The sequence below is a fragment of the Mobula birostris genome, chromosome 10 (assembly GCF_030028105.1).
Source record: "Mobula birostris isolate sMobBir1 chromosome 10, sMobBir1.hap1, whole genome shotgun sequence".
NCBI classification, from domain to species: domain Eukaryota; kingdom Metazoa; phylum Chordata; class Chondrichthyes; order Myliobatiformes; family Myliobatidae; genus Mobula; species Mobula birostris.
The window spans coordinates 109,721,112-109,746,054 of record NC_092379.1 but is presented as its reverse complement, the minus strand read 5'-3'; the positions used below and the strand labels follow the sequence as shown (position 1 = coordinate 109,746,054).

Here is a 24,943-nt window from a genome sequence, read left to right as displayed (position 1 = left end):
TTGAGCAACAGGGATGGCATCCTTAGCCATCTTCCCTCCTATCTTCTCCCTTTTCCTGCCAATAGACCTTGACCCTCACCAGTGTCCATCACAAAATCCTCTCTGCTTAGCATTCTCTAGAACCTTCTCCCTATTCCTCCATCCTGATTGGCTGAGACAACATTCCTAAGAACAACATAGCTCTTTATCTTTAGCTCAAACCCAAATATGCTAAAAGCAGAAAGAACTGCTCTTACAAAACTGCAAAACTGAAGTATCTACAGTATAGCAGCAAAAACTACACTAGATATACACAGCATGCCATACATTTGTTGATAGAGAAAAACAAATGTCATGTGTTGACAAGCTTCATCAAAATGGGGACATCGCCACTGTTCACCCCACCCTACCCCTGCTCTGCTACTAACATTAAATTGTCCAATTCTGATAAAAAGTCACCAAACTGAAATGCCAATTCTGTTCTTTCCACTGATGTTGCTAGACCTAATATTTCTAGCATTTTTAAACTTTTTTCTTTACATTATCTACCATTTTAAACTACCTTAAAATGATCTAATCAATACATTCTACAACTATAATAGGTATGTCGCATCCAGAATTATTTCCAGTTAGCAGACCATTTCCTTCCACGCCGCTCTGACGTAGTGGGAAATCGCGTACGAGGCAAGTTACAGCAGTGGTGTGCCATTGCCTTCTGCCGGCTGAGTTTTTTTTATACAAAAGAGATCACCAGCTCTTACCGGGAGCCAGATGGATTCAAACTCGGGACCTCTTGCCCCGAAGTCTAGCGCTGATTCGACTATGCCACCAGCCTACAACTATACTCAATGGAACGGAATGTAACAAACAAAAATGGAAAGGAGGAAACAGCCTTACAGTTCTGCAGAACCTGATTCAGCCATTGCACACACAGCGAGAATATAAAAAAAGCAGCGGTGAGATAAATAGAAGACATCATGAATACCTCATACTCCATCGCAAATAGTGGTATGCAATTTAACCATTCACTTGAGTTGCCAGAATGACTAGATAAAATATCACTTGAATGGCTCAGCCAAAGAACTCTCCAACCAACCAGTAACATTCCAGTCACAGAAAAAGTGCAAGATTGGAGAACATGGTTTGCTTATGACCAGAATGAGTTGGGGTAAAGGAACAGAGGAGGTTGGTGGGGGGGAGGGTCATTGTATAATGACAGGCTAGTGAAGCTATCTTTACACTGCTCAGATTAAAGGTAAATGAATTTACTTATTCCATTAGTTAGCACAAATAAGATTAATTTAGAGGAATTCAAATTGCAATGAAGCAAAAAAAAAACATGATAAGCCAAATAATGAACTTGAAGCAAATCAACGCCAAATCCTTATGGTCCTGCATCATCATATGTGATACACAACTGGTTAGGCCAAGATTGGCTTCCTTCTATCTGCATATATCAAATTTGGTGAAACCACAAGTGCATACATTTCTGTTGCTGACTAAATAAGCTAATTCTGCCATCACAAAATCTTATTTGTCACAAGTGAAAGTATCATAACATCAAGAGACCTCTGGTTCTGTGGCCTTGCCTACAGCACCCGTCCTTGCCATAGAACTGTTGGAATTGCTGATCACTGTACCTATATTGTATCCATGCTTACAGTCATCACTCTGTCCTCAGCTAAAGTTACCATTTATCATAATCAACACTGAAGGCTTTTAATATACTCTCCATCAAAATCCTTAGAACAGAGCTTTGTGCACCTTACTGATCTCTTGGCTCAGCCACTTCCTAATGCAGTATATCCTTGGCCATACAGATAATTCATAATGTGTTTATGCCCGAGTGAGTTAAGTCATCATTATATTAAGCTTGGAACCTCTGCTTTTGACAGTTTGCTGGAAAAAATTTTCCTTTCATGATATTCCAAGAACACACTACAAACATCAAAGACAGAATTTGTTTAGCCTTGCCTTTTGGCACATGCAACAACCATATTACAAGATCTGAAGCTAGCCAAAGCAAGATCTTGCAGTGAGTGTGGATCAACAACAATGGAAATTTCCTGTCATTTATGATGGCATTAGAACACTCGCCCCTACACATCACGAAAGCTAATGTCCTAAAACCCTTATAGCCAAAAGGGATAGGTAAACAGTTCACTCGTTAGAGCATTAGCCAATCTGTAATTGCACTGACATATCACAACCCATGATTGATGCTCCTCTCTAGCCACTTGACATGGATGACCTCAATATGGAAGGTTCAGTATTTGAGCTTGGTAAGCTATTGATTTCTTGGCAAGTAGTAAAAGCAGCTGGCAAAGGCAAAATTGAAACTGAACTTCTCAGGAATTAAATAGCTAATTTTGTGCACACACCCTCATAACTTCTCAATTACTCTCACTTGCTCCATTTTTTCAAAGCAGAACTTCAATCTCCACGTCACAATTTATTTAATATCTAAAAACAAAACTATAGTTCTTTGCATATACGAGCCTGATATTGGATAGAGAATTCCCAAGATCTCCAGAGGAACACATTTGTTATCTCAGTCCTGATTAGACAAGTCCTTTGCTGAGAATGAAAGACCAAGCTCCAAAAGCCCCATTGAAGACAAACGTCAACACTTTCCCTCCCTGGACATTCGCTCTTCTCTACTCTTCCATTGGACTGAAACCTGAAAACACATACCATCAGGCTCAAAGACAGCCTCTACCAAGCTGTTAAGACCACTGAATGGTTCCTTGGAAGGATAAGATGGACTCTTAACCTCTCAAACTGCCTCATATGACGTTAACATTATTTACCAACAGGGCACTTTCTTTGTAGCTGTAACATTTTATTCTGCATTGTTACTGTTTTATCAGTACTGTGTAATGATTTAATTTGAACAAACAGTATGCAAGACAAGTTTTTCATTGTATTTTGGTACATGTAACAATAACAAATCAATTCGAAAAATTCCTTGTTAAGCCTGCAAGACCGTTCTAGGTTTTGACATCACCTTTCATTCATTAGTTTAAATAGCTCTGGTCAAGGCTGCCTAACCTCTTCATGGGTCTACACCCTCACCTCAGGAATCAAACTTCATTCCATTCCTTTCACACCAAGACAACATCTGTACATGACATTCCTAAACATCTCACCAGAATTCAAAAAGATAGATATTGATAAATATCTTTTTTACACATGCATTCAAAACTTTTCAATAAAGCCCAACATATTTGCCTCCTCAATTGTTTGTCATACTTGCACATTAACTTCAAACAGTGCAGAAAGACACCCAGTTCCTCTGACAGTTCCTTGGCATACTTTCAATTCCTCATTAAAAAGATACAGTATTATTCTATTTTTCTAAAGTGAATGACTTCATGCTTTATCATATTATATTTGCCATGTTTTAGCCTGAATCTTTCTTGTATCAACTTATGTCATCAAGTGTTGCATTACCAATACTTGGAAACATTCTATTTGATCTGCCATTCAATTACTGCTAACATGTTTAACCCAATTCCAGCACCTCCTGCAACCTTTAACCTTCCTCATGCACCCCCCCCCCAATCAGTCAAGAACCTATTAATCTCTGCCTCAAATGTACCCAATAACTTAGCTTCTACAACACTCTGTGAAAACGAAACACACAGATCCAACTCCTCTGGCTAAAGACTTCATTTAAGTTTTAAAGGGAAATCACTTTATTCTGAGGTTGTGCCCTTGGATCCCAAGTTCTCCTACTAACAGAAAGTTCCTCTCCACATCCACTCAGCCCAAGTTGGTCAGTATCAGTATACAGGTGGCCCCCGTTTTCCGAACGTTTGCTTTACAACACCTCGCTGTTACGAAAAAAGGCAGCACGCGAAAAAAGGCAGCGCACGCCCAAACAGCCAAGCTCTTCCCCCAGAACTGCATTCTAGCCGCCATTGCTTAAACACGTGCTTTATCTCAATTTATTTCGTGCATCCATTAGCAAGATGAGTTCTAAGGTATCGGAAAAGCCTAAGAGAGCTCGTAAGGGTGTTACACTTAGCTTAAAACTAGGAATAATTAAGCATTTCGATCGTAAGTAAGGACATTGTCCGTGCATTGAACTTGCCTGCGTCCACTATTCGCACTATTTATACGCAGAGAGAAAGAATTTTGAAAGCTGCCAATGTTACTGCTGGTTCTGCTCGTAGCAAAGTGGTCTCTCTTAGTCAGCATCCAATAATAAGATGGAAAGTCTATTGCTTGAGTGGATTGATTGGTGTACAAAGCGTGGTGTTCTGTTAAGTTTTCTCATACTTAAGGAGAAATCAGTCAGTCTTTTTAATAAGCTGAAACAGAAAGCACTGGACGATGGTGATGAAAGTGTTGCGAAAGTGGAATTTAAAGGTAGTCATGGGTGGTTTGATCAGTTTCTGAGGCGAGGGCAGCTTCATAGTTTTAACGTTTACCAGAGAGTGCACTTCGGCTGATACTGAAGCTGCCGAAAAGTTCCCAGCAGAACTGAAGAAAATAATTTCAGAAGGTGGTTATTCGTTTAAGCAAGTGTTTAACTGTGACAAAACTGCAATTTACTGGAGTCTTCCGGATTCTGGTAAGTGAAACTACACTGTACATACATTATTTTTACTTTATATAGACTGTGTATTTTTGTGTGTTATTTGGTATGATCTGGCAGCTTCATAGCTTAAAGGTTACTGGAGAGAGTGTTTCTGCCAAGAGTGCTTCCGCCGAGAATGCTGCCATGAGATTTTCGCTGCACTAGACAGTGCTGCAGAAAAGTATTTCTACTTTATATAGGCTGTGTATTTATCATATCATTCCTGCTTTTACTATATGTTACTGTTATTTTAGGTTTTATGTGTTATTTGACATGATTTTGTAGGTTATTTTTTGGGTCTGAGAATGCTCAAAATTTTTTCCCATATAAATAAATGGTAACTGCTTATTCACTTTATGACATTCTGGCTTAAGAACCGTTTCATAGGAACGCTCTACCTTCGGATAGCAGGGGAAACCTGTATTTCAATGTAATTTTTGACTTTTAGGTTCAATAATTTCTCCAATGCTTCTCTAACACAACCACATACTGTTTTTCTTAAATTCCCCATCTCCAGACCCACTGTACTTCATTATTTTGAAGTGCTTTTGTACCTTTATTCAAGAAACACATAATATTTTGTTTCTCTATTATTTCCTTATTCCCCAACATAATTCTTCGTGTTCAAATCGGAGGGTCCACATTAAATACCAAGAAGGCCTCAGGATATCCGGTTTCAAGGTTGTCGACCAGAGTTTCAATTATTGTGCACAGGCTTTACATATGCCTCATGTACAATGTAAACTGTCATCAGAACAGCAGAAGTGAATTCCTGTGGTAGGAAGAATAGGCAATACTTTACTGTTAGGATTCCCTAGGATGGACCAGCAGGAACTCACCAGGTATGAGCACCATTAGATGTTGATTAGGAAGCAGTTCCCTCTGCCTCTAATTTTGCCCGAGAATGCTGTACCGTCCGTCCAGCGAACCGAGAAGGCCTCAGGTAGGAGTCAAAAGCAGTAAAGACACCAACATTAGACTATTGCTTACAAACCACAACTCTGCCTTCAATGCTATAACACCATGCAAACTCATCTCCGAACACCTGAACTTGGGATTCAACATCTCCCTTTGCAACTGGATCCTTGACTTCCTGACCGATAGACCACAATAAGGATTAGGAGCAAAACATCTGCCACATATAGGTATGCTTAGCCAGATGAAGTAATACTGGCACCTCACAAGGCTGGTTCCAGAGCCCGCTACTTTATTCTCTATACACTATCAATTGTGTAGCCAGATTCTGCTTTAATGCCACAGACATGTTTACAGTTGTTACCACTCTAGTGGGGCCATATCTCACATAACAAGTCATTGTATAGCAAGGAGATCGAGCCTCGTGAAGTGCTGACATAACATTTCTCTCAATGTCACCAAAACAAAAGGAGCTAGTCATTGACTTCAAGAAGGGCACAGTGCACATAACATCAACAGTGCTGAGGCTGAAAGCTTCAGACTCCTTGGAGCGAACATTAGCAATAATCTGCCCTGGTCCAATCACATTGGTGCCACAGCCAAAAATGCTCAGTAGTGCCTCTATTTCCTCAGGAGAATAAAGACATTTGGCATGTCCTCTTGATCCTCACCAGTTTTTAGAAAACATCCTACCAGATGTATCATAACTTGATATAGCCAACTGTTCCGACAGTGACAGCAAGAAACTGCAGAGTTGGGGATACCTCTCAGCTCAATGTACCACGGATTCTGCCGACACCCCTTTCTGCCTCAATAAAACAGCTGATCCCACTATTACAAGACCACTGAACGATTCTCTTGTATGATAACATGGACTCTTGTCCTCACATTCCACCACGTTGTGACCTTGCACCTTATTGTCTACCTGCAGTACACGTTAGGTCTACAGTAACACTATTTTCTGGACTGGTTTTACCTTGCACGACTTCAATGCTCTGTTATAATGAACTGAGCTGTGTGGACAGTATGCAATTTTTTCGACTGCACATCAATATATGACAATAATAAACCAATCTTTTCCTTTGCATATATTTTTTGAAGGAAGATGTGCGAGCTCCTGGTGGACAAAGGAAATGCTTCAAAGATAATATTAAAATCAATCTAAAGAAACACAGAAAACATACAGCACAATATTGGCCCTTCGGCCTACAAAGCTGTGCCAAACATGTCCCTACCTTAGAACTACCTAGGCCCTACCTATAGCCCTCTATTTTTCTAAGCTCCATGTACCCGTCCAGGAGTCTCTTAAAAGACCCCAGCGTTTCCGCCTCCACCACCGCTGCTGGCAGCCCATTCCACGCACTCATCACTCTCTGCATAAAAAACATTCCCCTGACATCTCCTCTGTACCTCCTTCCAAGCACCTTAAGACTATGCCCTCTCATGCTAGCCATTTCAGCCCTGGGGAAAAGCCTCTGACTATCCACACGATCCATGCCTCTCATTATCTTGTACACCTCTATCAAATCACCTCTCATCCTCTGTCGCTTCAAGGAGAAAAGGCCGAGTTCAGTCACCTATTCTCATAAGGCATGCTCCCAAATCCAGGCAACATCCTTGTAAATCTCCTCTGCACCCTTTCTACGGTTTCCATGTCCTTCCTATAATGAGGCAACCAGTATTGAGCACAGTTCTCCAATTGGGGTCTGACCAGGGTCCTATATAGCTGCAACATTACCTCTCGGCTCTTAAACTCAATCCCACGATTGATGAAGTCCAATGCACCATATGCCTTCTTAACCACAGAGTCAACCAGTGTAGCAGCTTTGAGTGTCCTATGGACTTGGACCCCAAGATCCCTCTGATCCTCCACAATGCCAAGACTCTTACCATAAATGCTATATTCTGCCATCATATTTGACCTACCAAAATGAACCACCTCACACTTATCTGGGTTAACTCCATCTGCCACTTCTCAGCCCAGTTTTGCATCCTATCAATGTCCCATTGTAATCTCTGACAGCCCTCCACACTATCCACAACACCCCCATTTACTAACCCATCCCTCCACTTCCTCATCCAGATCATTTATAAAAATCACAAAGAGTAGGGGTCCCAGAACAGATCCCTGAGGCGCACCACTGGTCACCGACCTCCATGCAGAATATGACGCATCTACAACCACTCTTTGCCTTCTGTGGGCAAGCCAGTTCTGGATCCACAAAGCAATGTTCCCTTCGATCCCATGCCTCCTTACTTTCTCAATAAGCTTTGCATGGGGTACCTTATCGAATGCCTTGCTAAGACCCATATATACTTTATCTATGGCTCTACCTTCATCAATGTGCTTAGTCACATCCTCAAGAAATTTGATCAGGCTCGTAAGGCACGACCTGCTTTTGAGAAAGCCATGCTGACTATTCCTAATCATATTATGCCTCTCCAAATGTTCATAAATCCTGCCTCTCAGGATCTTCTCCATCAACTTACCAACCACTGAAGTAAGACTCACTGGCCTATATTTTCCTGGGCTATCCCTACTCCCTTTCTTGAATAAGGGAACAATATCCGCAACCCTCCAAACCTCTCCCGTCCTCATTGATGATGCAAAGGTCATTGCCAGAGGCTCAGCAATCTCCTCCTTAGCTTCCCACAGTAGCCTGGGGTACATCCCGTCCAGTCCCCGGTGACTTATCCAACTTGGAGTAAATCTGTTCAAGGTGGAGCTGTGCTACATTACAGCAACCTCCACTGTGCTGTACAGAACAAACAGCAGCTGCAAAAGGAGAGAACAAACAACCAGAAGATCTAACCACAGCCATCACTTACTTTTGCCCACACTACATCCAAATGTGTGGATCTCAGATTGGCCTCTACAGCCTCTAATAGGGTCCCACAACACAATGAAATTAGAATCAAGGCTGATAGACAATCCATTAGGAGATCATACATGATTTGAGAGATCACAATACTATTACTATTTATTTTTCCAGCTGTTGAAAATGCTCCATGCCACAGGGATCACCACAAAGTTCAAAGTAAATTTATTATCAAAGTACATATATGTCACTGTATATGCCCTTGAGTTTCACTTTCTTGCAGACATATTCAATATATCCAATAACCACAATAGAATCAATGAAAGACTGCACCAGCAGGGCACACAACCAATGCACAAAAGACAACAAACTGTGCAAATACAGTAAGAAAAAATGCGCAATAAATATCAAGAACTTGAAATTGAGTCCAGAGGTTACGGGAACAATTCAGTGATGAGGCAAGCGAAGTTACCCTCTCGGGTTCAAGAGCCTGATGATTGAGATGGTAATAACTATTCCTGAATCTGGTATTGAGTCCTAAGACCACTGTACCTCCCTGATGACAGCAGCACAAAGCATTACCTGGGTGGTGTTAGTCCCTGAAGATGGACGCTGGTAACTATAGGCCAGTTAGTTTAACACCTGTAGTTGGGAAAATGCTTAAAACTATTAAAGAAATAGCAAGGCATCTGGAAAAAAAATGGATCTATCAGGCAGACGCAGCATTAATTCAGCAAAGGCAGGTCTGTTTGACAAACTTACTGGAGGATATAACAAGTGCAGTGGATAGAGGTAACAGACGGATGTTATTTACTTGGATTTCCAGAAGGTATTCAATAAGGTGCCGCATAAAAGACTACCCCAACTCTATGCATCCTTATCTTATGGGTAAATGTATGAGCATGGATAGAGGATTGGTTGACTAATAGAAAGCAGAGAGCTGGGATACATGGGTGTCACTCTGGTTGGCAATAAGTGGTGAGCAGTGTGCCACAGGGATTGGTGCTGAGCCCGCAACTGTTCACCATTTACATTAATAATCTGGAAGAGGGGGCCAAGTGTAGTGTATCTAAGTTTGCTAACGATATTAAATTGAGTGTAAAAGCAAATTGAGCAGAAGATACAGAGAGTCCGCAGAGAGATATAGATAGTCAGTGGGCAGGGGTCTAGCAGATGGAGTACAATGTTGATAAATGTGAGGTCATCTCCTTTCCTCTTCCAACTGCATCAGCTCTTCATCTATCAGTTCTTAGTCATGGGATGCCAAAACCTCTTCAACATCATCTTTGTCAACTTCCACAGGCCAAACTCACTTTGTCCTTACTTCGTTCACCACGATTGAAATGCTTAATTATGTCTAGTTTTACGCTACATGTACCACCCTTCCGAGCTCTTTTAGGCTTTTCCGATACCTTAGAACTCATCTTGCTAACAGATGCTCAAAATAAATCGACATAAAGCACAGATGCTCACAGGCACGTGTTTAAGCAATGCCAGCTAGAATGCAGTTCCGGGGGAGGAGCTCGGCTGCTCAGGGCGCACGCTGCCTTTTTTCATAAGTGAAAACACCTGCTGTTCGCGAAAACAGGTAACTAATGTAGGTCTTTCGTAACAGCGAGGTGTCATAAAGCAAACGTTCGAAAAGCAGGGGACACCTGTATATGCCAATGAGATTTTCCACCTGCCTGTTTGAAATAACCATTCAGCTAAATACTAAAGAACCCACAACAGAAGCTTGGAGAGTTCACCCATCAAGGAAACAACTTAACTAATTACCAAATATATAGCTGTTTGCGGGAGTTTTCTGCACACAAAGCTACAGACATGCCTTCTCATGTGAAAGTAAGGCTGCTGATAAAGGTTTTCAATATTTAAAAACTATTCAAGTAGTTAAAGAGCTGTTCATCTAAATAAGTCAAAAGAACATCAGAAAGTGACTTTGATTCTCTTAAGTCAATGGCAAAAGTTTAGTTTTTCCAGCTGAATTATTGAAATTGAATTGAAAACACAAACACTCGTCAATTTATAACATACCTGGAACTGTTCTTTTTCATAGGAAGTCAGTAGCTCTCTGAGTTTATCTAGAGGAAAAAAAATATTATATCAGGTTTTGCTCCAACTAATACAAGTTTTGCTTTCTGATTAAGTGCTTTACCTTTACATCACAATTTGAAATTCTCAGTATTATTGCATGTAAACAGGGTTGATCATTTGTCAAATAGCAATCTTCTACTCAATGGCCAAAGAACCCACTCAGTATGCATCCAGGAGTAACACATACTCCCACAATAATGAATTACTATCCCAAATTTAGAGTCCAGTATCAGAAGGGACATCTAAACTAAGGTAAAGGAAACTTTCAGACACCCATGGACCCACAATAGGAAGCAAGAGGAATTTGCAGGATATTGGATATCTGGTGATCTGATTCACTGCAAGAATATCTGAATATTAAATAGTTAAACATGATAATATGTAGTAATTTTAAGTGATGGCATAAGGACCACCTTACATCTGTGCATAATATGATTATGCTGTGATTACTATGTGAAGGTAATCACCACACACACTGATGCAGATCCATAGGTACCATACCAGAGGTCAGGTATCTAATTGGATTTTATCAAATTATTTGGGTTATGGAAGTCAGTGAAGCAAAGCCCAATGACATCCAATGCCTATAACTATACACTAGTGCTTAAAGGCGGCCAGCACTCTGCAGTTATGCATATCCTGTTTAGCTTTCTTCTTGGGCAGTCTAGGAAGATGGCGCCCAGCTGTTGTTTCCAAATAGTCACCTACTCTACATCAGTTACATGATACCCAAATTCACTAATCTGCAAGGTCTAGTAGTGCATCAATAAACCACAAGCTGCAATACAAGAGCAATATGGTATATCCCATTAATAGCCTGTCGGGATACTGTGAATTTGTCTAATAGCATTTCATTTAAAGTATATTTCTTCACTCAGATAACAGTCACCTCTCAATGTACTTAAAAGTCTGCTTTCAAAGCTTCCAAACCCAAAAGGTGGAATCTAATCTGCTTCAGGTCACTAATGTCTAACATTAACTCTCTGTCCAGATACACTACCTAATCTGCTCAGTACTTCATCACATTGAAATCAAACAATAATTGCCAAGAAATCTGGTATTTTTTCCTTCCCGACCCTGCACGGCACATTTTAAGTCACTTGAGTAGGAACAAGAGCTTCCTCAAATGTTCCAAATGTAACTAAAGGAACAGACAATGCAATCATCATTTAGAATATACCAGAATTGATTCCCAGATCACCTTTGGTGCTCAAAATTTGAGGAAATTTTTAGTTAATGAAACACTTTCAAAGCTTTTATATACAAACCATATAACACTTTCTGTTTCAGTTGCTCCTGTAATTGGATTTCATCATCCTCCTCTTCTTGTGAGTCCAAAGTCCAGCCATCAACAAGGTTATTTCCTAATTGTTGATTCCAATATTGCTGCCGCAGCCATTCCAAGACAAACTCGCAACCTCCAGAACAAAGATCAGTGAAAAATCATTTAAGTTCGCAAACTCCACATAATGCCTCAATTCAAAATTATATCACATAAAACAGGTCACATGGAAATCTAAATCTTGAAATTTCATCATGCTTTCAGGAAATAAATTTTCAAACATTTTCTTTAAAATATGTATTAAGACTGACTTATTTGATCAACATATTGGCTTTCAGTGAGAATGGATCCAGGGACTGTGTTGTGTTCTCTATGTGAGATGTGGGAATTTTATGAAACCTTCAGCCTACCAGATAACCACTGAGCTGTAACCCCTTAGAGAATGTGTTAAGGAATTGGAGCTGCAGCCCCTCAAAGAACATGTTAAGGAACCTTGAGCTGCAGCTCGATGGCCTTTGGCTCATATGGGAAATTGAGGATGCGATAAAAGCCACAGGACAATAGTCACCCCCAAGTTACAGGAGGCAGGTATCCGGATGACTGTCAGGAGAGGGAAACGAAATGGGCAGCCAGTGCAGAGTCACCCTGTAGCTGCTCATGTCAGAATAAGCATTAAGAACAGTGCTTTGGATACTTTGGCTGGGGGGTGGGCACGAATAACCTACCGGAGAGAGTCACAGCAACCAGGTCTTTGGAACTAATTGAGTCTGGTGGCGTGGCTCAGAAGGGAAGTGGTGGGGTGCGGGTGTGGAAGAACAGGACTGCAATAGTAATAAGATTCCATAGGTAAAAGAGTAGATACAAAATCCTATGGACGAGAAAGAGACACCCGGATGGTATGTACATTCATCCAAGTGTCAGGTGTACATGAACTGTACAAAAGGGACAGGCCAGACCTGAACCCAAGGGGGACCAATATTCTTATAAGCAGGTTTGCTAGAGCTGTTGGGGAGGGTTTAAACTAATTTGGCAGGGGTCGGGAACCAGAGTGATAGGGCAGTTGATATACACCAAGAGACAGTGCGCAGTGAGACTGTCAGGAAGGACAGGCAAATGATAGGGCAAATCTGTAGTCAGTGGGATGAGTTGCAGTATAACATGGGGACAACATAAAAAAAGGTGACAAATGCATGACTAAAGGTGTTATATTTGAATGCATTCAGCATACAGAATAAAGTAGATGATCTTATAGTGCAGTTAGAGATTGAAAGGTATGGTATTGTGGGCATCACTGAGTCATGGCTGAAAGATCATCAGATTTAGGAGCTTAACATACAAGGATACACATTATATTGAAAGGACAGGTAGATGGGCAGAGGGGTTGGGCTTGGCTGTGTTGGTAAAAAATGAAATCAAATCCTTAGAAAGAGTACATAGGATCAGAAGATATAGATTCCTTGTGGGTAGTGTGAAGAAACTGCAAGGGTAAAAAGACCCTGATGCAAGTTATATAAAGGCCTCTGGATAGGAGCAAGGACGTGGGCTACAAATCACAATGGAGGATAGAAAAAAACCCACATCAAAAGGGCGGTCACAAAAGTTGTGGGGGATTTCAATGTGCGGGCAGATAGGAAAGATCAGGTTGGTGCTAGAATTTGTAAAATGCCTACAAGATGGTTTCTTAGAGCACCTTCTGGTTGAGCTCACCAGGGAAAAGGCTATTCTAGATTGGGTGTTGTGTAATGAATTGGATTTGATTGGGGAGTTTAAGGCAAAGGAGCCCTTAAGAAACGGCGATCATGACAGGATACTCTTCACCCTGCAACTTGATAGGGAGAAGCTAAACTCAGATTTACAGTGATGTAAAGAGCATTATAGGACATGAGAGAGGAGCTGGTCAAAGTTGACTGGAAGCTAACACTAGCAGGGATGACAGCAGAACAGCAATGGCTAGTTTCTGGTTGCATTTTGGAAGGCACAGGATAGGTACAGCCCAAAGAAGAGGAAGTATTCTAAAAGTAGGATGACACAACCATAGCTGACAAGGGAATTCAAAAACAACAGCGGCAAAAGAGAGCATATATTAAAGCAAATATTAGTGACAAGTTAGAGGTTTGGGAAGCTTTTAAAAATCAACAGAAGGCAATTAAATATCCACAAGGAGGGAAAAGATGAAATATGAAGATAAACTAGTTAATAATATCATAAGGATACTAAAAGTTCTTTGCAGATATATAAAGAGTAAAAGAGAAGTGATAGTATACATCAGACCACTGGAAAATGATGTTGAAGACGTAGTAATCAGGACAAGTATTTTGTATCAGTCTTCACTGTGGAAGACACTAGCAGTATGCCAGAAGTTCAAGAGTGTCAAGGGCAGAAATGAATGCAATTGCCATTACATGGGAGAAGATGCCTGGAAAGCTGAAAGGTCTGAAAGTAGGCAAGTTACTTGAACCAGAAGGACTACACCTCAGGAATCTGAAAGAGGTAGCTAAAGAGATTGTGGAGGAACTAGTAATGGTCTTTCAAGAATCACTAGATTCTGACTTGGCTCCGGAGGAGGGAAAATTGCAAATGTCACTCCAGTCTTCAAGAAGGGAGAGAGGCAGAAGAAAGGAAGATATAGGCCAGTTAGTCCGAAATCAATGGTTGGGAAGATGTTGGAGCCTATCGTTAAGGATGAGGACTAGGGGTGCTTGGAGGCACATAATAAAATAGGCCTTAGTCAGTATGGTTTCCTCAAGGGAAAATCTTGCCTGACAAATCTGTTGGAATCCTTTGAAGAAACAACAAGCAGGATAGACTAAGGAGAATTGGTCAATGTTGTGTAGCTCAATTTTCAGAAAGCCTTTGACAAGGTGCCACATATGAGGCTGTTTAACAAGCTAAGAACACATGGTATTACAGGAAAAATACTAGCATGGATAGAGGATTGGCTGATTGCCAGGAGCCAAAGCGTGGGAATAAAGGGAGTATTTTCTGGTTGACTGCAGGGGTCAGTGTTGGGACTGCTTATGTTATATGTCAATAATTTGGATGACAGAACTGATGGCTTTGCGGTCAACTTTGCAGACGATACAAACCCCTTAAGTGGAGGGGTAGGTAGTGTTGAGGAAGTAGGGAGGCTACAGAAGGACTTCAATTAGGAGAATAGGCAAAGAAGTGATAAACAGAGTACAGTGTCAGGGGGTTATGCACATTCGAAAAAGGAACAAAGCATAGACTATTTTCAAAACTCTGAGGTGGAAGGGGACTTGGGATTTCTCATGCAGGATTCCCTAAAGGTTAACTTGCAGTCTGAGTTGATGATGAGGAAGGCAAATCCAATGTTAGCATTCACTTCGAGAGTTCTAGAATAAAAAAGTAAGGATGTAATGCTGAGGCTTTATAAAGAACTGGTGAGGCCTCAGAGTATTGTGAGCAGTTATAGGCCCCTTAAGGGTGTGCTGATATTGGAGAAGGGTCACGAGTATGATTCCAGGAATGAAAGGGTTATTGTATGAGTAGCGCTTGATGGCTCAGGGCCTGCACTCAATGGAATTTAGAAGAATGAGGGGGATCTCACTGAAACCTATCAACTGTTGAAAGGCATAGAGAGCGGAGAGGATGCTTTCTATAGTGGGGGAGTCTAGCACCAGAAGACACAGCCTCAGAACAGAGGGACATCCACTTAGAATAGAGATGAGGAGAGATTTCTTTAGCCAAAGGTTGGAGATCTGTGGATTTCATTGTCCCAGGTGGCTGTGGAGGCCAGATCACTGGGTGTTTTTAAGGTGATGATTGATAGGTTCTTGATTAGTCGGGGCATGAAAAGTCACAGTAAGAAGGCAAGAGAATAGAGCTGAGAGGGAAAATGGATCAGCCTTGACAAAATAGCTATCTCTTATGGTCTTAATGTACCATTGTCTCCAACTGTAAAACACAATTAATTGTAACAAAAAAATTATGGGATAAGAGAAGATTACATTAAAATATTTATGTTCCCATGCTATCCCTACAAAACACAATGGTAGTTGTGAATTCAAATAAGTTGTTAGATATCACTGATATAGGGCTTTAAGTAGGCTCATTTCTCCTTTAGATGAATCTTAATTTTATGTAATTGCAATAGATATACTCCCCAAATTGGGCAAATACTTAAAGTATTTGCAAAAGTAGATCAAAGGATCACAAATTGAAAATAATTAGATTGTTCTTTCAAATAATTTCATGATCTCCTTCCAGTGTTCTTTGATTCTTGGGTTGCACAACTCCTGTGTCAGCTCACAAAGTAGCAACATCCCATGGTCTGATAAATGATGGGGATTTATGATTAATGGCTTAGACAGCTGAAAATAAATATTGCAATATATCCACAGATAATTAAAAAAGGCAGTGGTTGCAGGACAGAAACACCAAACAGTTTAAAAATCTCATAGCAGCAGAGTGGCAGATCTTTTTTAATTTCAACAGCACCTCATGCTGAGCAAATAGAACAGAGGATGTTATTACCTTTCCTGCACCACGCTAATGTGGGCAGTCTCCTATGAGTTAGTTCATGTCGTAGATTTACTATCCATTCTGGTATATTCATCTAAAGGGAGGTAAAGAAAAATAAATGTTTGTAGCTATCAGTTTCACGTCAGCCTGCCCATTAATGTTAAATTAGAAACAGATTGTGTACTTGATCCATGATAGGTTGAGACTATTAACCAGAGGTTACATTCATCCCATTAATCAGGATTGAACTTAATCTGAAGTATCAGAGTAGAGATTCTAATACTGTGCATTGTGTTCTCATATTGGCAAACATTAAAGCAGTGTGTTCCAAGGTAAATTAAATATTTCTCTTGGAAGATCTTGATCTTAGGCAGAATTCTATATATAAAAAAAGGAAAAAGATCAAAAAGATAGGTCCAGAAGGCCAGTACATAGCTGGATGCAACTGGAGAGAAGCTCAGCAGCTGAGAATAAACTTCAAAAAACCCTAAGACAAAGGAACAGAATTAGGCCATTTGGCCCATCGACTCTGCTCCACCATTCCATCATGGCTGGTTTGTTATTCCTCTCAATCCCATTCTCCTGCTTCCCCCCCCCCCCATAACTTCTGACGCTCTTACTAATCAAGGACATATCAACCCTCGCTTTGAATATACTCAGTGACTTGGCCTCCACAGCCGTCTATGGCAATGAATTCCACTGAATCACCACCCTCTGGTTAAATAAATTCCTCTTCCTCTGTTCTAAAGGGACATCCCTCTGTTCAGACTTCCCCACTATAGGAAACATCCACTCCATGTCTACTCTATCTAGACCTTTCAATATTCAATAGGTTACAATGAGATCCCCTTCATTTGTCTGCTCTCCAACAAGAACGGGCCCATCCCAGAGCCAAACACTCCACATACATTAACCCTTTCAATACCAGAATCACTCTTGTAGACTTCCTCAGGACACTCTCCAATGCAAGCACTTATTTTCTTAGATAAGGGGCCCTAAGGTTGCTCAAAATACTACAAGTGCGGCCTGATAGATGCCTTATAAAGCCTCAGCATTATATCCTTACTTTTATAATTCTCTTGAAATAACGTTAACATTGAATTTATCTTTCCTATCACCAACTCAACTGGCAAATTAACCTTCAGGAAATCCTACATGAGGACTCCCAAGTCCCTTTGCACTTCAGATTTTGAATTTTTACCCCATTTAGAAAATAGTCCATGCCTTATTCCTTCTACCAAAGTGCATGGCCATTCATTTCCCTACACTATATTCCATCTGCCACTTCTTTGCCCAATCTCCCAAACTGGCTCAGTCCTTCTGCAGACTCCCTGCTTCCTCAACACGACCTGCCCCTCCACTTACCTTCTTATCGTTCACAAACATGTCCACAAAGCCATTAATTCTAACATCCAAATCACTGACATAATGTGAAAAGAAATGGTCCCAACATCAGCCCCTGTGAAACACTGCTAGTCACCAGCAGCAAACCAGAGAAAGGCCCCTTTATTCCCCATTTGCCTCCTACAGGTCAGCCAATCTTTATCCATTCCTGTACCTTTCCCATAATACCATGGGCCCTTAATTTATTAAGCAGTCTCATATGTGACATTGTCAAAGGCCTTCAAAAAATCCAAATAAACAACATTCACTGACTCTCGTTTGTCTATACTGCCTGTCATTTCCTCAGAATCCCAACAGACTTGACAGACAAGATTTCCGCTTTGGAAAACCATGCTGACTTTGGCCTGTTTTATCATATGCCTCCACATAGCCTGAAACCTCAATTGACGACAGACTCCAACATCTTTGCAACTACTGAAATCAGGCTAACTGACCTGTAATTTCTTTTCTTCTGCTTTCCTCCCTTCTTAAAGAGTGGAGTGACACATTTCATTTCCCACACCTCCAAAACAATTCGACAACTTAGTGATTCCTGAAAGATCACTACTAATGCCCCCATAATCTATTCAGCTACTTTTTTTTCCCCCCCAGAACCCTGAGATGTACAGCATCTGGTCCAGATGACTTATCTACCTTCAGACCTTTCATCTTCCCAAGCACCTTCCCCTTAGTAATAGCAACCACATTCACTTCTGCCTGACACTCAAACTTTTGGCATATTGCTGGTACCTTCCACAGTGAAGACCAATGCAAAATATTTATTAAGTTCATCCACTATTTCTTTGTCCCTCATTACAGCCTCTCCAGCATAATTTTTCATCTTTTCTCTCCTTATTGCTTTTTTGCCTTCTGTGGGTTTAAAAAGCTTCCCAATCCTCTATCTTCCTACTTTTTTTTTGCTAGATTGTATGCCCTCTGCCTCCTGCTTTTATGCTGACTTTTGGCTTTGTTTGTCAGCAATGGTTGTTTCATCCACCTTTAGAGAACTACTACTTCTATGAGATGCATTTACTCTGCACCTTCCAGATTGTTGTTCTGCTGTCATTTCTCCTAATAGCTCTTTCCAATCAACTTTGGCCAGTCTTCTCTCTCATGATTCTGCAGATCCCTTTATTCCACTGTAATACTGATGCATCTGACATTAGTTTCTCCCTCTCAAACTGCAGGGTGACTTCTGTTATATTATGATCAGCATCTCCTAATGGTTCCTCTACCATAAGCTCTCTAATCAATCTTGTTTATTACACAACACCCAATATAGAATTGCCTTTGCCCTAGTGGGCTCAACCACAAGCTGCTTTAAAAAGCTATCTCATAGGCATTCTACAAATTCCCTCTTGGGGTCCAGCACGAACCTGATTTTCTCAATCTACATGCATATTGAAATTCCCCCATGACTATCGTAGCAGTAAAAATAAGTACCTTTACTATCTTCCATTATAATCTGCATCCCACATCCTCGTTACTGTTCAGAGGCCTCTATATAACTCCCATCAGTCTTTTTACCCTTGCAGTTTCTTCACTCAAATACAAGGATTCTACATCTTCCAACCCATGCCCCCTCTTTCTACAGATTGGATTTCATTTTTTAACCAACAGAGCTAGCCCATTTCCTCTGCCTGCCTGTTCTTTCAATACAATGTGTACCCTTATATGTTAAGTTCCCAACTATTATCTTCTTCTAGCCACAACTCAATGATACACACATCATACCTGCCCATCTCTAACTTGCCCAACGTTACCAGAAGTTAGATTCTTGTCCCTTTCAAGTCAAGTCTAAACTAAACCCTGCATCTACTTGTATATCAGCTGCTTCAGCCCCCCTGCCAAATTAGTTTAACTCATCCACAAATTCAAAAGCCTCTGTTCTATTTCTGACATTAATATCACAGCCACATGACTTTATTTTTCCAATATTGATTGAAGTAGAAAAACACACTACCCACCTCATTTGCCAAACGTCTTAATGACACAACGATTCTTTTCTGTTTCCTTTCAGTAATCAGATTAACAAACCTACAAAATTCAATATCCAAATTTGTTAGCCATTCTAAATAATTGGCAAAATACTAAATTGTACTGCAGTTTTGCAACTGTAGGAACAAATTCAATTGTGAATGTTTGTAGTAGCTATACACGTGACAATCAAAGTTTAATTTATTACAAAGTACATTGTAACTGAAATCCTGCCACCAACTGCACTCCTTCATCCCCCTACCTTAATAACATCCATAATTCACTTGCTGTTTTTATTGCACCACCAATGAAAATTCTATATACAATCACTCACATAAAGAAGTTCAACATAGCAAGTCAAGCAGTAGCAGTATTAGTCACTAGACAGAGTAGTGGTCACCAACCGATCGATCGCGATCAACCGGTCGATTTTTGAGACTTTCCCAGTAGATCCCAAAAAAAATGAAAAATAAATACACAAATACTGTTGTAACGTGAACATTATAAAAATAAGTAATACTAATTAGGATAATGGTAACATAGCAATACTGCCGCTACTGAAAGCTGTTTGTAAAGAGAGATTGTTTCCGGGTTGTGGGGTTTTAGTTCCGTTCTTTCTGCCCAGCGCGCATGTGTGTAGCTCCCCCGCCATGCACCATGGTAGAAAAGATCGGAAGTAAAACCCCGCAACCCGGAAGCAACCTCTCCTTACAAACAGCTTTTCGTAGTGGGGGTATTGCTATATTACCATTGTCCTAATTTGTATTAACTTATCTTTATGATGCTCACATTACAACACTTCTCCCCCTTTAAATTCCAACATACCCCAAATGTAAATAACTGGGAAACGAAAAACAGTGGTGTCATTATCTTGCGTACCTCTGAAACTCATACTAGTGTCTCAGTAACAGTTTACCAATACAAAGCACCTGAAAAATGTGGCAGATTCAACATTCAGTCTAACAAAGGAAACTGTCCATTCAAATATTCAGTCTGTCAGGAGGTTTGCAAGGGCGCTGTGCTGCAACAGATGAAAATTATGAAATCTAAGTACAGGAGCTATCTTACTGAGACACCTCACAGACTGTCTCAAACTGGCTGTCTGTAGTTATGAGCCAAATTTCAGGGAACTAGCAGAGTGCAACAGTCAATTTTTATTCATTTATTTTTCGTGTTGAAATAAAATTAAACAATGAAACATAGACTAAAGGTGTTGTAATGTGAGCATTATAAAAATAAGTAATACTAATTATGATAATGGTAATATAGCAATACTCCCGCTACGGAAAGCTGTTTGTAAAGAGAGGTTGCTTCCGGGTCGAGGGGTTTTACTTCCGGTCTTTTCTGCCTGGTGCGCAGTGTGACTAACCGATTTAGTAGATCGATCTTGCCTTTCACTAAGGCCGAGGTAGGGGATCTTGGGCTTAAAAAGGTTGGCGACCACTAAGATAGAGTGTACAAAAGCCTACCAGCGAAATTGGTAATTGAGCAGTTATTCACCACATGCCATATATTGTTTGGTCTGTACTAGTCTACAGGCCTAGTAACTTTCAGACCCTAACAATGCTGGTTCAACAAACAGATGCCACAGCCAGTTATGGAATAGTCAATGATATTTGTAATATATGATTTTAAAATATACAATTGTGTATTTTAAATTGTAAGTAAAAAAAATTCTGAACTTTTACTTTACAACATAACTATTTAAGGCTAATTTTGTTTTTTTTCAGTTTTAAAACCCTGATTCATGCCTTGAACCTTCTAATGCTTTGTTCAAGTTTTAGCTGTTAGAAGAATGGAATATTTATTTTCTGTGTACCCATTCAAGGAGATTTTTGTTATCCATTATTGCTCTGCTATCTCGTTATCATAAACTCATCAGGAATGTGGTCTTGTCATGAAACCAATTTCTTGTAAATATTGGAAAGTACCCAATTCTTTATAGAAATACTCATTTCAGCAAGCATAAAAACTTCCATCGTATATTAGCAATGACTCCAGAATAAAGTAAAACCAGTCTATCCCACTTCTAAATAAGCTTAACTAAATCTTACAGATGAACAAGTTTCATGTTTAATTCATGTTCCAAGATGGATTACCTAATCAAGACAGTTTGTGAGATTGAGGTAAAGAGAGAGGATGGAGGAAAGCTCTCCAGTTAACTTTCCTATCAGGACTGATGATTCCTATTGGCACAATTACAAACATCAGTGGAAGGTAATAGGAGACTTAGGTTCAAATGGGATGTCTACTATGGTAAAATAATTATCTAATTCACTGCAAAGACTAACTAAAGATTATTTATTGAAAGTTACCCAATTGTTATTAGGATTAACTAAATCGCATCCTGTGCAAGGAAACGTTTACAACAGAGAAGAGAGAAGAGATAACTTGCAAAACAAAAGAATACACAAAATATTTAACAACTCCATTTGGAAAGGAAAACACAAACATTACCTGACAAGAGCAAGTCCATATGAGAGGACTAATTCATTAGATGCAGTTTCCCCTGCATCATCATGAAGTTTACAATGAATTAGGTTTGCGGTGCACTCCACAGCAAGCGGGGTACTGTTGCCATACCTACAAGAAGTAAAAAGTGAGCTATTAACAAACACCACAGTGTAAAGCAACAATGAAAGTAAGACTATGAAGTTATTTTGGAAATGACCAAACTGGTCCAGCACAAACGTACATGTATGGCATTGCTGACACCCAATGCTACATTTGAGTTTCAAGTTTCTGCACCCAACCAGTTGATCCAATCCCTCTGCACCTTTACCCCACACAAAGTTTGCCAGAGGACCCATCATTATTTCCACTCTCAACTAGTTCCCTCTACCACTACTTTATGAATATGCACAAACATATCTACAATGAACAACTTCTCCTTTAATGCCATTTGTATTCTCCAAATTAAAAAAAAGTACAATCGTAAATAACTTGCGTGGATCCAAAAGCTGCGCCCATCTCTTCACCTGATGCAAGCAAGGCTTTGATTAACTCCTGCGCAGTCTCCCTCCCTATCATTGTCTGCTACTGTGATTACTATCAGTGATACGTCAATATCTCTACTGCCAATTTTCACCTTACTCTCACTTTCAATATTACCCATATTTGATTTTTCTTGACCTTTTTTGGCTGCGATAGATGTAGGTTAGCCACCAATATCCATTGAAAACTCATTATCCACTAACTCCACTATCCCACTTCCTCCACACATTCCATCCATTGTTTCTTGTATCTATTGTCATGATGTCTTCCATGCAAATCTCCTGACATCCCCTTCCCCAACCACAATTTCCCAATAACCATAGTTAACAGGGTATAATCTCCTCATAATTATAGTCAACAAGGTTCTCTATATCGAAGAGGTAAAATGCAAACTGGGTGACCGCTTTGCATATCAACTTTGTTCAGACCAGAGGAATTGCCCTGAGCCTCCATTTATTTGTCATTACTCCAGGCCCACATTGAACCCCGTCACTGACCTCTTACGCCGTTCTAATGAAGCCTACTCCAAACTAATGAACTATCATTCAACACATTCCCTTACAATGGCACCAACATTTGCTGCATCTTTCAGTTTCAACTCCATTCACCCTGTTGTGTTTTTTTAAGCAGCTTTAGCTGTGGTTAAGGGGAAAAGGAGAAAACATTTTACCCCTACTTTTCCAGTTCTGATGACAGGCCACCATCTGAAATATTAACTGATCTTCCTTTCCCATATACTGCCTGGTATTGCAGAGTAGTGCTTCTACCAATGACCTACAACAAAACCTTAATAATCTACGGAAGCAAAAAGCTGCACAATAGCAATCTTAAGAGAGCTAATGTGTAGTTAACAACAGAGATAGCACCTATGAAAAGAAAGTAAAAAAGGTCAATGACATCTCTTCAAAACGACACTAGTTTTTTATTTCTCGAAAGGCTTGCAACCTGAAACAATAGACAATAGACTCAGGAGTAGGCCATTCAGCCCTTCGAGCCAGCACCACCATTCACTGTGACCATGGCTGATCATCCACAATCAGTACCCTTTTCCTGCCTTCTCCCCATATCCCTTCACTCCGCTATCTTTAAGAGCTCTATCTAACTCTTTTTTGAAAGAATCCAGAGAATTGGCCTCCACTACCTTCTGAGGCAGAGAATTCCACCGAACCACAACCCTCTGTGTGAAAAAGTTTTTCTTGAACTCCGTTCTAAATTGTCTACCCCTTATTCTTAAACTGTGGCCTCTAGTTCTGGACTTGCCCACATGTTTCCTGCCTCTAGCGTGTCCAATCCCTTAATAATCTTAAAAGGTATCCGTTAGTCTTGCGAGACCATGGATCTGCGCTCTTCACTCTCCAGGGCACAGGCCTGGGCAAGGTTGTAAGGAAGATGCCCATGCTGCAAGTCTCCCCTCTCCACGACACCAATGTTGTCCAAGGGAAGAGCATTAGGACCCATACAGCTTGGCACCAGCGTCGTCGCAGAACAATGTGTGATTAAGTGCCTTGCTCAAGGAAACAACATGTTCCCTCGTCTGGGGCTCGAACTCACGACCTTCAGGTAGCTAGTCCAATGCCTTAACCACTTGGCCACGTGCCCACACAGAGGTTGATAGATTCTTGATTGGTCAAGGCATGAAAGGATACAGGGAGAGCCAGGAGATTGGGACTGAGAAGGAAATGGATCAGCCATGATGAAATGACGGAGCAGACTTGATGGGCCAAATGGCCTACAACTCCTATATCTTACGGTCTAGCATATAAACAGAGGCATTATGAGATCAGCAATCCTCCTTTCGGCGTTGTACTTCATTTCCAACGACCATTAACGCCTCACTGTCCAAGGAACAGCCATCAAAGTGAATGGTGGGTATACATTGGACCGTGATGCCAGCAGCCCGTTCTCACCCACCCCACTTAGCAAACCGACCCTTTAATGCAACTGAACTGTTGCCCCACACCTGCTCTTCCAGGCGGAGATCCTGTCCAGTGCATACCGCTGGAGCTTGCTGTCGCTGCAGTACAAGTATTCAATCACTTGGTCCCACTCGGCTCTGTTCAGCCAAGCCACCACTTGCTCCTGCTCCCTCCTCCCGCCACTACTCTTCCCTCGCGCTCCCATGGCAGCGGCCGTCGCGCCGAGCCCAGCCGCGCATGCGTGATATCGCTCCAGGCCTGTCATACAGATTGACAGAGCCCTAGAACTATCAACACGCGTCCAGCTCCGAGCCCCGCCCACCGAAGGCCACATCTTAACCAATTACAATGAGACAGGCGCGCTGGGGGCAAAGGTGGATTTGGTGGCAGATGATTGGGTGGTAAAACTGTGCAACGCATGAGTGTTCCGATGTGAAAACCTTTCACAGCAGACGGAAGTTCTGTGTTTGGTTAGGACTGCTCTGAAAACATTTTCGTAGAAAATCAACTGCTGAAG

At 40.8% G+C, this 24,943-nt stretch overlaps 1 protein-coding gene across 1 annotated transcript in view; it reads right to left on the bottom strand.

The window, feature by feature from the left end:
- Window positions 1-24,652, bottom strand: part of las1l (LAS1 like ribosome biogenesis factor) — a 58,528-nt gene extending 33,876 nt beyond the window's left edge. Inside the window, exons 1-6 of the mRNA XM_072270812.1 lie at window positions 24,471-24,652; window positions 21,974-22,099; window positions 19,507-19,576; window positions 16,169-16,250; window positions 11,661-11,810; window positions 10,333-10,379 (exon numbers count right to left, since the gene is read on the bottom strand). Of these exons, the coding sequence (XP_072126913.1) occupies window positions 10,333-10,379; window positions 11,661-11,810; window positions 16,169-16,250; window positions 19,507-19,576; window positions 21,974-22,099; window positions 24,471-24,631 (636 nt within the window). The 5' untranslated portion in view covers window positions 24,632-24,652. The remainder of the gene's footprint in view (window positions 1-10,332; window positions 10,380-11,660; window positions 11,811-16,168; window positions 16,251-19,506; window positions 19,577-21,973; window positions 22,100-24,470) is intronic.
- Window positions 24,653-24,943: the final 291 nt, after the last annotated feature.